The sequence below is a fragment of the Halichoerus grypus genome, chromosome 4 (genome assembly GCF_964656455.1).
Source record: "Halichoerus grypus chromosome 4, mHalGry1.hap1.1, whole genome shotgun sequence".
NCBI lineage: Eukaryota > Metazoa > Chordata > Mammalia > Carnivora > Phocidae > Halichoerus > Halichoerus grypus.
The window spans coordinates 185,578,549-185,596,303 of NC_135715.1; the positions used below are offsets into that span (position 1 = coordinate 185,578,549).

Consider the following 17,755-nt stretch of genomic DNA (forward strand, 5'->3'; position numbering starts at 1 on the left):
AGGAGGCAGTGGGTAGGCCAAGAGAGTCAAGCATGGAGTTCTCCCCTCCCCTCCACAAGAATACCCTGCTTTTATTCATTTCATACATTAGGGTTCTGGGCAAGACTTTGAATGATCAGAAGGGTTTTGCTGTTGGAAAAAAAAAAGTCAGATGATCACTCGTCTAGTGTAAAGTCTACATTCTGTAAGTGCAGAGACTGTGATGTAAAGGGGGGGAGTGGCTTCGTGCAGGGAGTACGGAGAACCAGCCCAGTGCTTCCCCCATGCCTGTGGGAGCTGGGCAGGCAGGTGCCTAGCAGACTTGGAAATGTTCTTGTTCTCAAAGCTGAGAGCACAGAAAAATCAGAGCAGTCAAGAAAAAAATAGGGGATTCATTGCCCAGAGAGGTTTTATCCCAATCTTAGCCTTGTCATTAGCAGAGCATCAGAAGGTAAACAGTTAAACTGAAAATATATACTTGGTGGTGATACAAAATAGTAATCAGCAACAGAGCAATTTAACTGGAAGTCTCCATGTCCCAAATATTTTGTTTTGTTTGTTTTTTAAGATGTCTTCATTAATGTTGGCCAACATGGTAGTCCTTCCTTGCAATTCTTTATGGTATGGTTGAGCGCAGAAGCCTTGAGCGGTAGCGCGCTGTATTAGTCTCCCAGAGCTGCTGTAACAAAGGGCCACAGACCGGGTGCCTTAAACAACAGAAACTTTCGGTCTCATAGTTCATGAGGCCAGAGGTCTGAAATCAAGGTGTTGGCAGGGCCATGCTCCCTGCGAAGCCTCTAGGGGAGGATCCTTCCTTGCCTCTTTCTGCTTCTGGTAGCCTCAGATGTCCCTTGGCTAGTGGCAGCATAACTCCAATCCCCCGTCTTTACAGGCCCATCTTCTCTCTGTGTCTGTGTCTAAATTTTCCTTCTTAGAAGGACACCAGTCATGTTGCATCAAGGGCCCACCCTACTCCAATATGACCTCATCTTAACTAATTACATCTACAACAACCCCGCTCCAATGACCTCACATTCTGAGGAGGCTAGGACTTCTGCATATCTTTTTAGGGGACACAATTCAACCCATAACACACACATTATAACTAAAGCTATCATGCCATGTCAGGAAATTACACAGTCTTCTAAAAATATAAGATAGTATTTTTTCAAAAAGCCAGATGATGCCCTGGGTAGAACGGGTGGGGTGGGGGCATGGATAAGGACACAGAGCTGGGGAGGGGAAGCGCGGAAGGACGGGGGTCTGCGGGGGTGGGGCAGGGCCTAAGAAGTAAGTTGATAGGAATTTTTAGAGATCTTGCTGCTTTTCTGTGGAACTTCTTGGTTTGGGTGATAGATTTTTTTATATAAAGACTGTAAGGAAAATTGCCTGAGAAGGATAATTGCTTGTCACACTTTTTCTTTTACTACTTAAGTCATTATTTTTTCCTTCTAATGAGCATTATTTGAGATAAGTAATTTATTATTAAGGGACAAAGCAAACTAAAAGTATATCGTAATTCTTGACATGACGGGTTATTTGAGGCAGATAACAGCTTCTGTCTTTTTTTTTTTTTCCTTATCTAGATGAGGAAATGAGCCTTTCTCTTTGGGAAACTCTCAGGAACTGAGTGCTAGCCGTGTATGCCCACCAGCACCGTGTATGCTTCAACGATTCTGAATTCTGGTTGGCATTCAACCTAATACGCTTATTTGTCATGCTTGTGTTTAAATCACATGAAATATTCAAATCATGTACAGGGTTCTTTTTTCCTTGTTTATGACAGAACTCCGTTCTTTCCTCCTGCTGTGGGTATCTGATCTTTTATAAACGAATTGGTCAGATGTCCAAAAACCTATTTTTCGCGGCATCACACCACAGGCAAGGCATCTTGCTTTTGATTTCAGTAACTGTGTTGGATGGCGTTATTTAAGCCAAAGGCCACCATTTGACAATGCTGTTGGCATTTAATGATCCAGGGCTTTTATTATCTCTCTTTTTTTATTTCAGGATTCTTGGACTCCAGAATTAAAGTTGAAGTTGGAAAAGTTTCTGGCTTTAATTTTTAAAGCCAGCAACACGCCAAAGCTTTTAACGTTATACGTATCCTTTTGAAGCAGATGGACACCGCCTGTGGTGCGGGGGCAGCCCGCTGGCTCAGGCTGCCTCCTAGGTGGGGTAACTGTTAGTGTTGCGGTCGTAATCGCCAGGTGAATGAAGCATTCATGGCAGAGTGTGGCAAGGCCCATGAAGAGAATTCCAGGTAGAGGGAACAGCTCATGTGAAAGGACTGAGACAGTATATTTGGGAATTCAGTATTGCTGGAACAGAATAGAAAGTCAGAGACTAGGCAGGGCCAGGGCACAAAGGTTTGTGTGAGGTCTTGTAAGTCAAGAGGAGCCTTTGGAGCATTTTAAGTAGGAGAATACCATGTTCATATTTACATTAAAAAAAAAAAATCACTCCTTTTTATTCCTGATTATAAAATTGATCATATTCCTCATAGAGAATTTGGAAAGCATAGAAATGCATTTGTATACATACATACACCCAAAAGTATGTAATGTTTAAATAAACATAGATATCTGTACATGTGTGTGTTTTTAAATATTTTTACCAAATGAAGAGAGCATTTCCCCATATCATTAAATACTCTTCAAAAATAGGTTGTTTCCTCAAAAGTTTAAACATAGAGTTACCATGTGACCCAGCAGTTCCTCTCCTAGCTATATACCCAAGGGAACTGAAAACATATGTCCACATGACAACTTGTACATGAATGTTCACAGCAGTGTTACTCAATACAGCCAAAAAGTGAAAACAACTCAAATGTCCATCAAGGGATTAGTGGCTAGATAAGATGCAGCATACCCATATAATGGAATATTACTCAGGCATGTGAAGGAATGAAGTCCTGACACATGCTACAGTGTGGATGAACTTTGAAAACATCGTGCTGAGTGAAAGAAGCCAGACATGACAGGCTGCCTTTTATATGATTCTGTTTGTATGAAAGGTCCAGAAGAAGCAAATCAATAGAGACAGTAGATTCGTGGTTGCCTAGGACCAGGGAGGGTAGGGAAAATGGGGATGACTCCTAATGGGTACAGAGGTCTTTTGGGGAGTGATAAGAATGTTCTAGAACTGATTATAGTGATGGTTGCACAACTCTATGAATATACTGAAAACCAATGAAATATATACTTAAAATGAGTGAGTTATATGTGAATTATATCTCAGTAAAGCTGTTACCAAAAAAATTTTAAGAAAACCCAAACCAAACAAGTTAAGTGCTTTGCCTTCAGTCATGTGGCCTGATATGTGGGGGCTGAGATTTAAACTCAGGCAGTCTGGCTCCAGAGTCTGTGATCTTATCTACTGTGCTTTGCTGTTGTCATCCCCATCTCAGTCTCCTTAGGGTAGAGCTTTAAAATTGAAGTGACAGAGTTGAAGGGTATGAGTTCAGTTTGCATTTTTAGGAGAATGTTCGGTAGCAGTGGGGAAGGTCTTTGGAAGGGGACAAGGAGGCCGCTTGGGGGGCTATTGAAACAGCATAAGACTTGCACGCATGCAGCAGGAATTGAGCTGGAGAGAAGAGGGTTCACTTGAGAGTGAGCCATCCAAGTACTGAGAAGTCAGTAACTGTCTCAGCTCCTTATAGCTACATGAAGAAGCAGACTTTACCGTCCTGAGAATTCCCTCTTGTATCTTGCTAAGGCTTTCTCAGATTGGCTGCACAATGTGAGAGACCCTGAGGACTTTATCCTCAGTGCCTGTTTTCCTCAACTCCTTTCTCATCCCAGAAGGAGAACGGACAAAGTCATAAAGGTAAATCATCTAGATTAACATTTTTTAATTTTTATTTTTTTCAAGATTTATTTATTTATTTTAGAGGCGGGGAGAGAGAGAGAGAGAGAGCGCAAGCGAGCAGAGGGGAGGGGCAGAAGGAGAGGGAGAGAGAGTCCCAAGCAGATTCCAAGCTAAGCATGGAGCCTAATGTGGGGCTCGATCTCATGACACTAAGATCACGACCTGGGCTGAAACCAAGAGTCAGTCATTTAACCGACTGAGCCACCCAGGCGCTCCTGGATTAACATTTTTTAAAGAACGGTTTTGCCAACTCAAAAGTTTGACTCACTTTTGAGTAGTGAGATAGGAGCAGAGATGGAGAAAATTCGTGCACTTGGGGAACAGGGCTTTAAAAGTCTAAATATTTTTTTTTAAATAAAACAGAGTCTAAATATTTATGAAGTGCTCTGCAATCAAGTTTATCTGTGGTTCCTGGAGGCCCCCTGTGCAGTAGGGCTGGCACTTCAGGTAGCCCACATGTGGAGAGATGAAGGGAGTCCAGGCCCTGTCCCGAAGGGCACAGCCAGAAGACACGGTGCAGCACGGGGGGCAGGAGGAGGTGGGAGGAAGAATCATTTTAGTATCTGTCACTTCTATCTTGAACTAGTCTAGGGGGGTCTTATTTCTGTAGCAGTATGGAGCACCCATCTTAGAAGCATTTCCATTTTTTGCATTCAGAGTAGGAATTCCAACATTAAGTTTTTAGCATAAAATGATGGTTTTCCATTATTAGCCTTTTTTTTTTTTTTTTTTTTTTTTAACCAGAACTGTTCATTTTTCGGTAAGGTGAGAAAAACTTTAGTTAATATGAAGTCAGTGGCCAGTCAGCCCTCGACACAAGGGTTTGTTTAAAAAAAAAAAAAAAAGAACAACAACAACAACAAAACAAAGTCAGTGGCCACAATTGTGGTTCTTTGCCTGAGTTTCGGCCTTGATGCTACATTAGGAAACCGCTGAAATGTTGGAAAGGCTGTGTGAAGTGCTCAGGCCTGCGGTAAGTTCTGGTGGCCTAATCCTCAGTCCCCAGCAGGTGGAGTTTTACCACGTGGAATCGCACGTCTGCCCCTCCCGCCGCAGGGTAGTGTTAGAGCTGATCTCAAAACTTCCTGCCATTGTTTCTCCATGGGTGTGTGTGTGTGTGTGTGTGTGTGTGTGTGTGTGTGTGGTTGTTTTTTGGTTTTTGGTTTTTTTTAGAAAGTTAAAGTTTTATAAAGAAAGGAAGTGTTAGTAAATTATTTAGCTCTTTGCTTTCCAGGGAGTTGACAGACGAGCTTTAGATTTGACACCCCAGGAGGGAGGTGGCGGGAAGTCTGGATGCCTGTTTCGGCCTTGTGTAGGCTTGCCTCTCCCCAGCCCAGCGGCTCTGCGTGTGTGCGTGGCTCTGCCAGCCCCGCCAGCCCCACCGGCCCCGCCACCCCCCGGAGCTCAGAGGGACAGGCCCCACTGATCCTTCACGGGGGAGCATCGGTCCTTGCCTGACCACAGATGTGGCCGTATGGGGTCAACATGGAATGCTCCCCAGGTCACCTTGGCGCTCCGGAGACTGCTCCGCCCACAGTGTAGTTAAGCCCGAGGATGAGCCTGAGCAGATTTCTTCAGCTCCTCGGGCCTGCTCCCTGAAGAGTTAGTACAGTTCCCGGGCCTTGGCTGGGGTGGGTCCTGTGCCAGTTTTCTCATGTTTGAAACAGTGGGAATTCTTTTTTTTTTTTTTTAACAATTTCCTTATCCATTTTTAGAGAGAGACAGAGCGTGTGAGGGGGGGTGGGCAGAGGGAGTGGGACTGAGGATTATGCCACCAGAACTTACCGAAGGCATGAAACACATCATATACCCTTTCCAGTCCTCAAGCAGACCCTTGTGCTGAGCACGGGGCCCAGTGTGGGGCTCAATCCCAGGACCCCGAGATCATGACCTGAACCAAAACCAAGAGTTGTTGCTTAACCATCCAGGTGCCCCCGGAACAGTGGGAATTCATAAATTGCGCTGGGCATTTGGGTCCTGCCCTGCAACTCCTGGAAATGCACCTTTGCCCCACTATTTCTGTTTCTGTTCCAGCCTAGTGCACCATCTCGGGCTTAGTGGCATAAAACAACAATGTCCATTTATATTATTATCACCATCTTGCATGGCTGGGAATCGTATGCTCAGGCAGTTCTCCCTCAGTGTCTCCTGGATGCCGATGGAGCCTGGTGGAGCCATCTTCAAGGCTTCCTCACCCACCTGCGCAAGTCTGGGGGCCTGTGCTGAGGCCCTTGAGTGGAACTCCTACGTGGCCTAGGCTTCCTCGCGGCGTGGTGGCTGGGTTCCAAGGGCAAATGTCCCCAGACAGAGCCAGTGGAAGCTGCATCACCTTTTCTAAACCAGCCTCTCAAGTAACTCAGTGTCACTTCTGTTACATTCTCATTAGAAGCAATTCCTAAGGCCAATCTACATTCAAAGAAAGGAGAATGACCTTCCACCTCTTGATAGGAAGGAGTGTCAAAGACGGGGCAGTCATTTTAAAACCACTACCTCACCTGCATCCTTAGAGTTTCAGAAGATAGCCTTAGTTCTTGACTGAATCTGCTTGGCCTCTGTTCAGATTCGGTCTTTGAACTCCTAGGTACTGGTGGAGGGAAAGTGGTGGGAAACCTCCCCGATTCCTGAGTCTCAGCCAGCCCCTGTCACCCCAATATACCCTGCAGCTTTGGAGGATAGCTTTCTGCCAGGAACCAGTCATGTCTCTGAGAAGTAGCCCAATTTTACAGATAAAATAAATCTGGGAGAGGGAGTGCAAAAGCTGGGAGGGGAAGAGCCTGTGTTTTTCTATAGATCTTTCCTTTGGATTTCAGCAAGGAGACCAGGGTGTTTGAGCCTTTTTTAGGTTCAGTTTTAATTGAGTTTTCTGAGGAAGCCAAGCAGAATGTCTGTGGAATTGAGACTGGCAGGCCCAGCATGTGGCTGTGGCAGAATAAGCGCCGCGTGCAGCGTTGCCATGGATACCAGAGATTAGCGCTGCAGAGCGCTGGTACCAGGGGCCCGGGCCAGTGTCGTGACAGCCGGTTGTCTGCACTTCGTCCCCTCCTCCCACACTTATGGCTGCAGTGATCTCAAAGCCCAGACATGCCCCCAATTTAATTTAATTCTAGACTTAGGTGTTGTTTTTTACATTGAATGGTTGGGCGAGTCATTATTCTGTGTGTCTTGATAGGAAGGTTTCATGGATGAGCTAAGATTTCCATAAGCTTTTGAAGGAGGCAAGAAAAGTGCTTGGAGGGGCACCTGGGTGGCTCAGTTGGCTAAGTATCTGCCTTCGGCTCAGGTCATGATCCCAGGGTCCTGGGATCGAGCCCCGCATCGGGCTCCCTGCTCCTCGGGGAGCCTGCTTCTCCCTCTCCCTCTGCCTGCCGCTCCCCCTGCTTGTGCTCTCTCTCTCTGTCAAATAAATAAAATCTTAAAAAAAAAAAAAAAAAAGTGATTGGAGTGGAAAATTCTCTGAAAAGGAATTATATTTTAAAATGGAGTTTAGAAGAAAAATTCAGGTAGGAAATAGAGCATATTGTGTTATTATTTTACCTGGCCATCTAAAAAAGGTAGAGAAATCATATCTTTTGGCATTTTTGCCATTAATTGATTTGACTCCTTCAGAAAATGAGCAAGTGACCATTTTTCTAGAGTGTAGAGCCCTAAATGGTATTTTAAAAATGATGACCAGTATTCATAGTTATACATCATAAGTTTCTCCATCCATTACTTGTGGATTAGCAAAACAGCAAAGACCCAATTTATATCTGAATACAAAGAAGAGAGAGTATATTGTATTGTAAAGTTAGAGTGATTGATTTTAGATTTTTAGATGTTGGAAAAATAGTTCCATATTTTAAAATGTACCATTTTGTTTTGAGCAACAAAGGGATCACTAAAATTAAATCTCATCTACTCTTAAAAAAAAAAAAAAAGCAATGTACTTAAAGTGGAAATGTTAAGAGAAAGCTTGAGGCTTGGCCACAGGGGAGATCTCCATCACTTTTGTTACTGTTTCAATGCATGCTGGAATGATCGAGAAACTTTCTGTGACCTTAACCCACATTCTTTTAGTTGTATATATCTCTTTGTTTAAAACTTGGGATGTAGTTCTTTGGATTTCGGTACAAATTCTGTCAGTAGTTTTGAAATATGAAGAGTCTCAATAAATATCACTGGCATGACTAAGACAGTTTTATTAATATAACATGGAATTGGAAATGAGACCTCTCCGCTAAAAGTTGAGCTCTTGCACAGCTAGGGATCTTGGCTTGGTCGTCCTCGTCTCATAAAATTTTTGAGAAGGAAAAAAGAGTCAGAGTTCTTTTTAATGCTCAGAAATAAAGTTGAGATCTTGGAGCTGCGACCCCAGTAGCTTCCAGTAACGGTCAGGTCCTGTTTGTAGGCAGTTAAGGTGTCCGCAAGGTGGGATCTGTCTCTCTACAGCAGGCTGCTGAACAGTGTGTTTGAACTGGTCACAAATATTTCTGGGTCCCTTACGTTTAGCTAATCGCGCAGTGAGTTTCCGAGGGGGAATGTTCCTTTGTGCAGTCCCCTTTCAAGAGGGACAACTTCGGTGGCTTCTATATTGATGATTTGTGAGGTCATTTGCCCCAGTTAATGGGTTTGGGTTCTTCATTCATCATTTGCCACTTGGTACACGTTGAGAAAATTCTCACAGATGCTGTCTAATAGTCATTACCACGAAATGGAATTATAAACCATCCTGTAGAATTTTCATCATCGGAAGTTCTAGTTTATACTGTAATTGAGCATAGGAAGATGGTAGTGACTCCTTCTCCCTAATAGTATTTAAGTAAAAACTCGATAAATGATTTCCAGAGATGTTCTCCAAAGATTCAATACAGGATGTAAGTTTATTTTTTTTTATTTATTTATTTTTAAAAGATTTTATTTATTTATTCGACAGAGAGAGAGATAGAGCAGGAACACAAGCAGGGGGAGTGGGAGAGGGAGAAGCAGGCTTCCTGCCCAGCAGGGAGCCTGATGCGGGGCTCGGTCCCAGGACCCTGGGATCATGACCTGAGCCAAAGGCAGACGCTTAACGATGGGGCCACCCAGGTGCCCCTGGATGTAAGTTTATGCCAGAGGAGTTTTTAAAGTTATCTTTCAATACTGAGATTTGAAGGATGCTAAGCAATAATAATAATGTTAGTTATTAATAATAATTAGTTAATAATAATAATGTGATGTGTTAGTTATTAATAATAATTAGTTATTAATAATAATAATGTGATGTTTTGGGTTTTAATAGTTAAAATATTTTACTTCTACACATAATCACGAAACAAAGTTTTTGAAATACAGTTTGTGCATGATCTTCATGGCTCTTTAGAACACCAAGAAGAGGGGCGCCTGGGTGGCTCAGTCGTTAAGCATCTGCCTTCGGCTCAGGTCATGGTCCCAGGGTCGTGGGATCGAGCCCCACATTGGGCTCCCTGCTCAGCGGGAAGCCTGCTTCTCCCTCTCCCACTCCCCCCTGCTTGTGTTCCTTCTCTCGCTGTGTCTCTCTCTGTCAAATAGATAAATAAAATCTTTAAAAAAAAGAACACCAAGAGGAATAGATGAGTTAGGACAGCCGTTCTCAAACTTGTGGTATGTGTCAGAGCCATCTGGGGACTTTGTTGACCTACAGTTTCTCAGCCCCCAGCCCGCAGCCACAAAATCAGAGTCTCTGGAAGTGAGGCTTGATCATCTTTATTTCTGGATGCTTCTAACATATTTCAAACTTTGCATCTTACTGTTTTACAGTGTAACCTCTGGGTTTTTCAGGTTATCCTCTTGCATAGAAATACATTTAGAAAATCTTTGGCCCTTCCCATAGAGGAAACAGTAGTAATTGCTGCCACTTACTGACTTCCTCCCGTGGGCCAGCAGTGAGCTAGGCACTTGGATGTATCTGTTCATTGAATCCTCACAATGACTCGGTTTTGTATGTGTGCTTTTTTTAAATTAAAGTGTGGTTGACATACAGTGTTATATTAGTTTCAGGTGTGCAGTACTCAGTGCTCACCTGGATAAGTGTTATTACAATATCATTGACTGTATTCCCTGTGCTGTACAATCCCACAGTAACTCTGCAAGGTCATTATCATCCCCATTTCATAAGGCATGAGAATCAGGGACGCCTGGGTGGCTCAGTTGGTTAAGTGTCTGACTCTTGATTTCAGCTCAGGTCATGGTCTCAGGGTCGTGAGATCGAGCCCCCTGTTGGGCTCTGTTGGGCATGGAGCCTTCTTAGGATTCTCTCTCTCCCTCTGCCCCGCCTCCTCCTTGCATGCATCCTCTCTCTCTCTAAAAAAAAAAATATAGAAAGAAAGAAATGAGTATCAGAGAAGTTAAGTATCTTGCCCAAGGTATCCAGCAAGAATGTGGTAGAGTAGGGGCTTGAGCCCAGGTCTTTATGATTTTAAAATCTTTCTCTGTATAGATGAAATGTGTTCTAAAACAATGACTTTAAGTATTACGCAGTACCTGGATTGGGACAGGAGGGAGTTAACTTGGGTCTGGGGGCAGCATCATTTCCTTCGATCCAAACTTAGCCTTCTGGGAGGGGGGAAATTAGGATAGGAGAAGGAGTGTTGACATGGATGAAGATTTGCTATTCCAGCTGTGTCCTGGGTGGCTTGGCCATCAAGTGCTGCCCCTGGTGGGGAGTCCAAGAAGAGAGCCCTAACATCTTCCAAGGCTGCCTGCTCTAAGGCCCAGTGGGGTGGTTTGTGCTTTATCAAGCTGTCAGAGTGAGCACCTGGAACCTTACCTAATTCTGGATTCTAGCTTTCTCAGCATTAGTCAAGTAGCCTAACCTTTATTTAAAATGAAGAACGGTCCTGTAGATACTTACTGTCCCCTGGACAACATCACAGGACAAAACCAGGAAAAGACACAGGTTCAGTTCATCCAGTTTGTGAGCTGATTGTAGAAAGAAACACTGAGTTTGTTTCTCGTACATAGAACAACTAAAAGAAATTGCATGGAGCTCAGTCAAGGAAATAGATTGTGTGAAGAAAACCAGTGATGGTTCAGTTGAACTACCAGAGACAAGAAATTGAAAATCAGTGGTTACACAGCACTTGGTAATTAAACATGTGGAGAAATAGCAGCAAAGTGTTAAACACGAATAATGTCAAGTTCATTGTGATAGCAAAATATTCTGAAAGTAGGCATGATACTCCCTTGAGAAGAATATGATTATTTTTTATTTTGTGGGGTTTTCTTAAACTGTGTTTTTCAATATGTATTGTCTTCCTAGAAATGTCACAGCAGCTCCACCAGCAGCTGATAGAAGCCGAGCGAAGGTCAATGACATACCTGAAGCGGTACAACAAGATTCAGGCTGACTACCACAATCTCATCGGGGTCACAGCAGAGCTGGTGGATTCTCTGGAGGCCACAGTCAGTGGCAAGATGGTAAGAAAGATCCGCAGTCACTCGTGTGTCTGTTAGGAGCTAAGGAAGTGTTAAGAGCATGGGCTGTGTTGATAATGGGATTCCTGGCCGCTCCCAGCCAGCGAGACCTGCCCCTGCGCCTCACAAAGCCAAGAGCAGAAAGGAGACCACGCGGACATTCCGCACCGGTTATTGTGCTGCTTGCCGTATTTTATCCATTTTTCCTGACACACTATCGACCACATCTTTATTCCTCTACCTTATTCTTAACGTTAGCAAAGAATAAATTGTCCGGCAACAGAAAAAATAATATGGAGTGGCATAAAAATGAGGGAAATACGCTGCTGGTGTAAAGGAAAGTTACAGATTTTCACATATTGATTTTATATCCAGCTATCCTTCTGAACTCTGTTAATCTGATAGATTCTTTTGATTGATTCTCCTGTATTCTAGGTTGGCAGTCATATCATCTTCAAATAATGATATTTTTGTTTTGTTTTGTTTTGTTTCATTATTTATAATGACTTTTCTTTTTTCTTAGCATACTGGCTAAGACTGTGGAACATTGTCAAATAATGTGGCCATGGGCCTCCTTGTCTTATTTCTGAGTTTAATGGGAATGACTTTAGCGTTTCATTTACTAAAATATTAGAAAGTATAATAAAATTTCTTTGTGGAAATATACATTTTTCTATAAAAATGGAATAATTGTAGGTTCACATGCAATTTTTAGAAATAATGCAAAGAGAGTCTTGGCACACTGCCCAGTTTCCCCCAATAGTAACATTTTTGCATAACCGTACTACAATACTACAACCAGAACTGACGTTGATCCAGTCTATTGATCTTATTCTGATTTCCCCAGTTTTGTACTCATGTGCACGTATTAAGTTCTGTATAATTTTGTCACAAATGTAAGGTTGTGTATTAAAATTGTTTTTAGTGGGCTGGCTCAGTTGGTAGAGCATGTGACTCTTGATCTTGGGGTTGTGAGTTTGAGCCCCATGTTTGGCATAGAGATTACTTAAAAAAAAAAAATAAGTTTTTTTAGTGACTTAAAAATATGCTTACAAAATAATATGTATTATAAAAATTTTAGAAATAGAGAACTCTGCAAAAATGAAATTAAAATTACCTGTAATTGTGTCACTTAGTAATAACACTTGTTAACATTCCATATTTTTTTCAGTGCTTGGCTACATGCGTTTTACAGAAATGGACTCTAGTTCACCCAAAGTTTTCTAATCTTTTTTCCTTAATACTGAATCTTGCGTTCTTGAAGTCATTATTCTACACGCCTCAAGCGTTAGTGGCTTCAATCCCATTATATGGCAGTGTCGTACTTCACTTAGTGTCCCGTCCCTGCAGTTGGACATCTAGGTCATTTCCAGCTTTTCACTGTCATAAATTATAAATGTCATGGGAGGAGATGAGCCTCTGTGACATTTTTAGTTTTATTTATTTTTTTAAAGTTTTATTTATGTAAGTCATCTCTACACCCAACATGGGGCTCAAACCCACAACCCCGAGATCAAGAGTCACACACTCCACCAACTGAGCCAGCCAGGGGCCCCGGTTACATTTTTTAAAGTTGGTTTTCTAGGTTGAAATCTATACTAAGGTCCTGTTGGAAGGTTCTGCTCATCTGAGTCTACTGGCAGTTCTTATCGTTATACCCTTGCCAGTCCTGGGTATTAGCATTAACATTTGTATTTGTTTGCAGATTTGACCAATGAGAAATAGTATCTCAGGATTTAAATACACATTATACTCTTTACACATGACATTGAACATTTTTTATATGCTTCTCTCATTCGTTGAACACAGATTTATGGCATGCTTACTACGCACCAGGCCCTCCCTGTTCTAGCATGTAGGATCTGTCAGATGACAACACAAAGATCCTTGACCTCAGGGAGCATACATTCCAGTAGGGGCGAGAGCTAATAAACAGTACACATAAACACAGCAGATAATAAATGACGTCACGTGTTAGAAGATGACAATCGCTGTAGGGGTGAAGGGGATCAGAGTTTGTGGGGATGTGGGCAGGGGGCAATTTTAAATCGGTAGTCAGGGTGTGCTTCATTTGAGCTTCATTGGAAGAGGTGAGGGTATTAGGTATGTAGTCCTCGGGGATTCCCCCCAGAGTTCTAGGCTAAAGGAAGAGGATGCAAAGGACCAAAAGTGGAAGTGTGTCTCTCCTGTTTGAGGAGCCTGGCAAGGGAGGAGGAATGGCACACAGCAGGTCGGGGGTCCAAGGGCCATAAGGATGGGGCCTTTACTCTGAGTAAACTGGGGAGCAGAGCAGTGGGGTGGGGTGGCCTGGATGCTGTGGAAGTATCAGCTCTCGTTGCTTTAGAATGGTCCTTGGAAGGTTAGGGGAACTAGAGAGACCAGCAGGAGGGTCTTGCAGTCACCAGGGCAGACCTGGTGGTGGAGGAGGTAGCAAGTGGGGCCAGAGAGGTGCCCTGCTGGGTGTGTTAGGAGATAGAGCCAACTGCGTCTCATGCTGGCTTGGACCTGGACAGGGGTTGGGGGGATCACGGACGACTCCACGTTTTTGGCCTAAGCTGTGGGGGGGCGGGGGCAGCGCCACCAGCTGTGACAGGGACAGCCTCGGGTGGAACAGGTTTTAGGGGAAAGCAGGAATATAGCTTTGGACATCACTGTTAAGACACAGGCCATTCAGGATTCATCTTTTGTCAGTATTTTCCATAGTTTGTTTTTTGGTTTTTAAACATAAGTGTTTCTTAGTTTAAAATTTACATATTTGTATAGTCAAATCAATTTATCAAGTTTTCCCTTCATTCACTCTGCCTTTTCGAAGTGCTTTGAAGCTCTGAAGTGAAAAGAAGCTTTTCCCACTAAGGGAGCCAAATTAATACTCACCTTAACTTTTTTCTGTTGGTCGTTTTGTTTGGTTTTTATTGTTTTAATTTTACCTTTAAATCTTTAATCCATATGGAATTTACTTTAATAGATGATATAAGGAAGAAATTACCCCACCCCCCCAGAAAAGATAACCATTTGAGCCAGAACTATTTACTTCTGTCTTTCTTTACTAATTTGAATGGCTACCTTTATCATGTAGTGGGATTTTCATTTTTTCCATTGATCTATTTTTTTTTCTTTTTTTAAAGATTTTATTTATTTATTTGACAGAGAGAGACAAAGCGAGAGAAGGAACACAAGCAGGGGGAGTGGGAGAGGGAGAAGAAGGCTTCCCATGGAGCAGGGAGTCAGATGCGGGGCTCGATCCCAGGACCCTGGGACCTGAGCCGAAGGCAGACACTTAACGACTGAGCCACCAGGCACCCCATGATCTGACTATTCTTAAGCTAGTAATGCATTGTATTTTTTACCGTAGTAGCGTTTTAATATGTTTTAGTATCCTGTACTGAAAGCCTCTTTGTTTCTGTGAACGCATAGCCCACAAACTGCTGCAAGTTGCTTGGTGCAGCCAGAAGGGCCGAAGCTGGGGAGGTGGCCACATGCTGGCAGGTGATGCAGGGAAGGCGGACCGGCAAAGATCATCTCCCAAAGATCGGGGAGACCTAGAGACCATGCTTAGGAAGTTTTGCTTTGTCCTGTAGTTAGTGAGCAGCTTTTGAAATGTATACCTTAAAAATTGGACTTTTCAAATTAATTAGCTTTTTTTCTAGTTTTAAAAATAGCATGTGTTGACTTTTCTTTAAAACAGAAAAGTAGGGGCGCCTGGGTGGCTCAGTCATTAAGTATCTGCCTTCGGCTCAGGTCATGATCCCAGGGTCCTGGGATCGAGCTCCGCATCGGGCTCCCTGCTCAGCAGGAAGCCTGCTTCTCCCTCTCCCACTCCCCCTGCTTGTGTTCCCTCTCCCACTGTGTCTCTCTCTGTCAAATAAATAAATAAAATCTTTAAAAAAAAAAAGAAAGAAAGAAAAGAAAAGTATCAGGAAGAAACCATACATGGCTCCTGTAACCTCTGGTAACAAATATGGGCACACAGAAGGTTCAAACAGTACAGAAATAAAGAAAAAGAAAAGCATATGCCTTCGTTTGCCTTCTCTCCTGTTAAACAACAGCTACCGAAAGAGCCAGAGTCGTGTGGTGTCAGGAGTGGCCTGCTGACCAGGGATGGGCCCGTGAGCGCCTACTGCCACCACATAGGGAGAGAGGCGACGTGACGGTAGGGCCAGGGACCAGACTTTTAACGGGCTTGTTTTTAATGTAAAAAAAATACACGTTTGTGGTAACAAATTGGAACAAGTCTGAGTAGTCTATACTAAAGAGCAAAAGCACCCTCCTATACACAGTTTCTTAGTGTCCCTTCTTTATTTGTATTCAAGATGAACATTTTCTTGTGTATTATTTCCAAACATTTCTATGCATATGCATGTGTGTGCATGCAGCCTACATATACTTGGGATCCTATGACCCATTATTCTTTTGAAACTTGGTGTTTTACTTTCAGTATATCTTTGAGATCTTTCCACATGACCACACTACCCTCATTCTTTTCGAGGCTTGTACATTATGTACATTATGCCGTTGTAAGGGTGAACCATAATTCATCAGATCTTTGATGGTGAACATTTAGATTTTTTGTCTGCTAGAACAAAAAAAAATGTTGCAATGAACATTCTTGTATGTACTGTATACCTTTGAAAACAGGTAAGGTAAGATCCTAAGAGTGGAATGGTTAGGTCAAAGGTTATGGGCATTAACATTTTGATAGATGTTGCCAAATTATTTTCTCCTGAGAGTTCAAAGATGTCTACCCGACCCTCCCAGGAGTTTATCTGTATCAGAGTGTTTATTTCTCCACACACTTGCCAGCGCTAGACACTATTATACTTGGATTATACTTTGAACTGTTTCCCGGTTTTGTTAAGTAAAACTTGGTGTTCTGAATGTTTCAACTTATATTTCTTTAATTATGTATGAGGCTGAATATATTTTCATATGTTTGTTGGCCATTTGTACTTTGCTTTTTAGTCTACTGACTATTTGTGTCCTTCCCTCATTCACCCGTTTTAAGCAAGAAAGTGACACAGTCAAATTTTCTTGTTAAAGAAGTGGTTCTGGTAGCAGTTTCAGAAGTCAAAGGAGGAAACAGTTGCAGGAGTAAGGGGTGATGCAAAGTCTCAGAAGCCACAGAAAACTTTAAAAGATTAGAACTGAAAAGGGTCCAATGATTTTGACATTTAGAAGGTCAGTGGTGGTGTTCTTTGCCATGGAAGTTTCCATGGAGTGATGCGGCTGGAAGCCTAATTGTAGCGTGTTGGGAGGTCCAGGGGAGGTGAGACAGCAAACGTGGGCTGTTCTCTCGAGGACCTTGGCTGTGAAGGAAGAATACTGAGCCGGTGGTCGATAGATGAAGACCTAGGGTAGAGGAAGGGGAAGGTGCTTTTTAAATATGAACTATTTTTGGATGTTTTTAGGTTATAGACAATGAAAAGGTGTAAAAGGAAAGGTTAAAAATATAGGATGAGAAAGGAATGTTTACATTTTGATACTATCGAAATTCAGAGGAAATGGATGCAGGATAATGTGGCAAGTGCGGGCCTGAGATGGGACGCTTCTTTGTCTGAGTCGCTTCACATAGAGCTGAGTGTCAGGGGATGAGCACAGACATCTGCCATGGGTGCACAGAGCCTTTCATGTGTCTGAAGCAGACCAGAAGTTTCCAGTGGGTCAGTGGAGTCCTCCAAGGAGAGGAGTGGGTGCAGCTCCGCATTGCAGCTCTTTCTAACTTGTGAATGGGTTGCATAGTCCTCGCATGGGGACAACCGAGTGAGGGTGCGGAGAGGGGCCAGTGACATGACCATGTGGGAGTTCACCACATGGAATCATGAGCCCAGGGAAAAGGAGCTTCCCCTCCAGCAATCAGGCATTAAAAAAAAAAAAAAAGGCTGGAAGGGTGCAAAATGGTTAATAGTTACCTCCAGGGATTGGTGTATGGGGAAGGATGGGACTGGGGAGAGGTTGGGGCACTTGTGCGATTTAAATGTGCATTCTTTTTATAAAAAGAGAAGATGTAAAATGAAAAGAAAAAATTCAGAGATTACCACCTGAGATGCTGTATGCCAGTCCTGAGTTACAGTAGCTAACGAGAGGGTGGGAGAGGTGCTAAAGAAAGGCCAGAATTGAGTGCCATTGACGGGGACAGCAGGGCAGCCTCACGCTGGCCGGCACTCGATCAAAAATGTCTCCACCATTCATTCCGCAAGCACTTCCCGAGTGACCTGGCCTGTGCTGGGCATATGTGTGATCTCATTCACCCTGTCACCATGACCCACAAACGCAGACATTGTTCATCTCACTCGACAGATCAGAAGGCAAGGGGCAGAGCTGTTGGTTTTCTTGAGTCCAGGGCTTGAGCCCAGATTTTCAGATGTTAAGCTCACCATTCTTTCCGCCACCCGTTGGCCACCCGATTGACTTTCCTGCTGGAATTCACACACACACAGAAATGGTTTAAAATCAGTTTCTTTTACATGACCGTGAGAGTACCATCTCGTGCAATTACAGA

At 43.1% G+C, this 17,755-nt stretch overlaps 1 protein-coding gene across 5 annotated transcripts in view; it reads left to right on the top strand.

Annotated features, from left to right (window-relative positions):
• Positions 1-17,755, top strand: part of ARMC9 (armadillo repeat containing 9) — a 151,632-nt gene that overhangs the window by 20,374 nt on the left and 113,503 nt on the right. For all 5 annotated transcript variants that reach the window (XM_036110120.2, XM_078071451.1, XM_036110119.2 and 2 more), the window contains exons 6-8: positions 1,990-2,082; positions 3,783-3,807; positions 11,105-11,262. In XM_036110120.2, the coding sequence (XP_035966013.2) occupies positions 1,990-2,082; positions 3,783-3,807; positions 11,105-11,262 (276 nt within the window). The remainder of the gene's footprint in view (positions 1-1,989; positions 2,083-3,782; positions 3,808-11,104; positions 11,263-17,755) is intronic.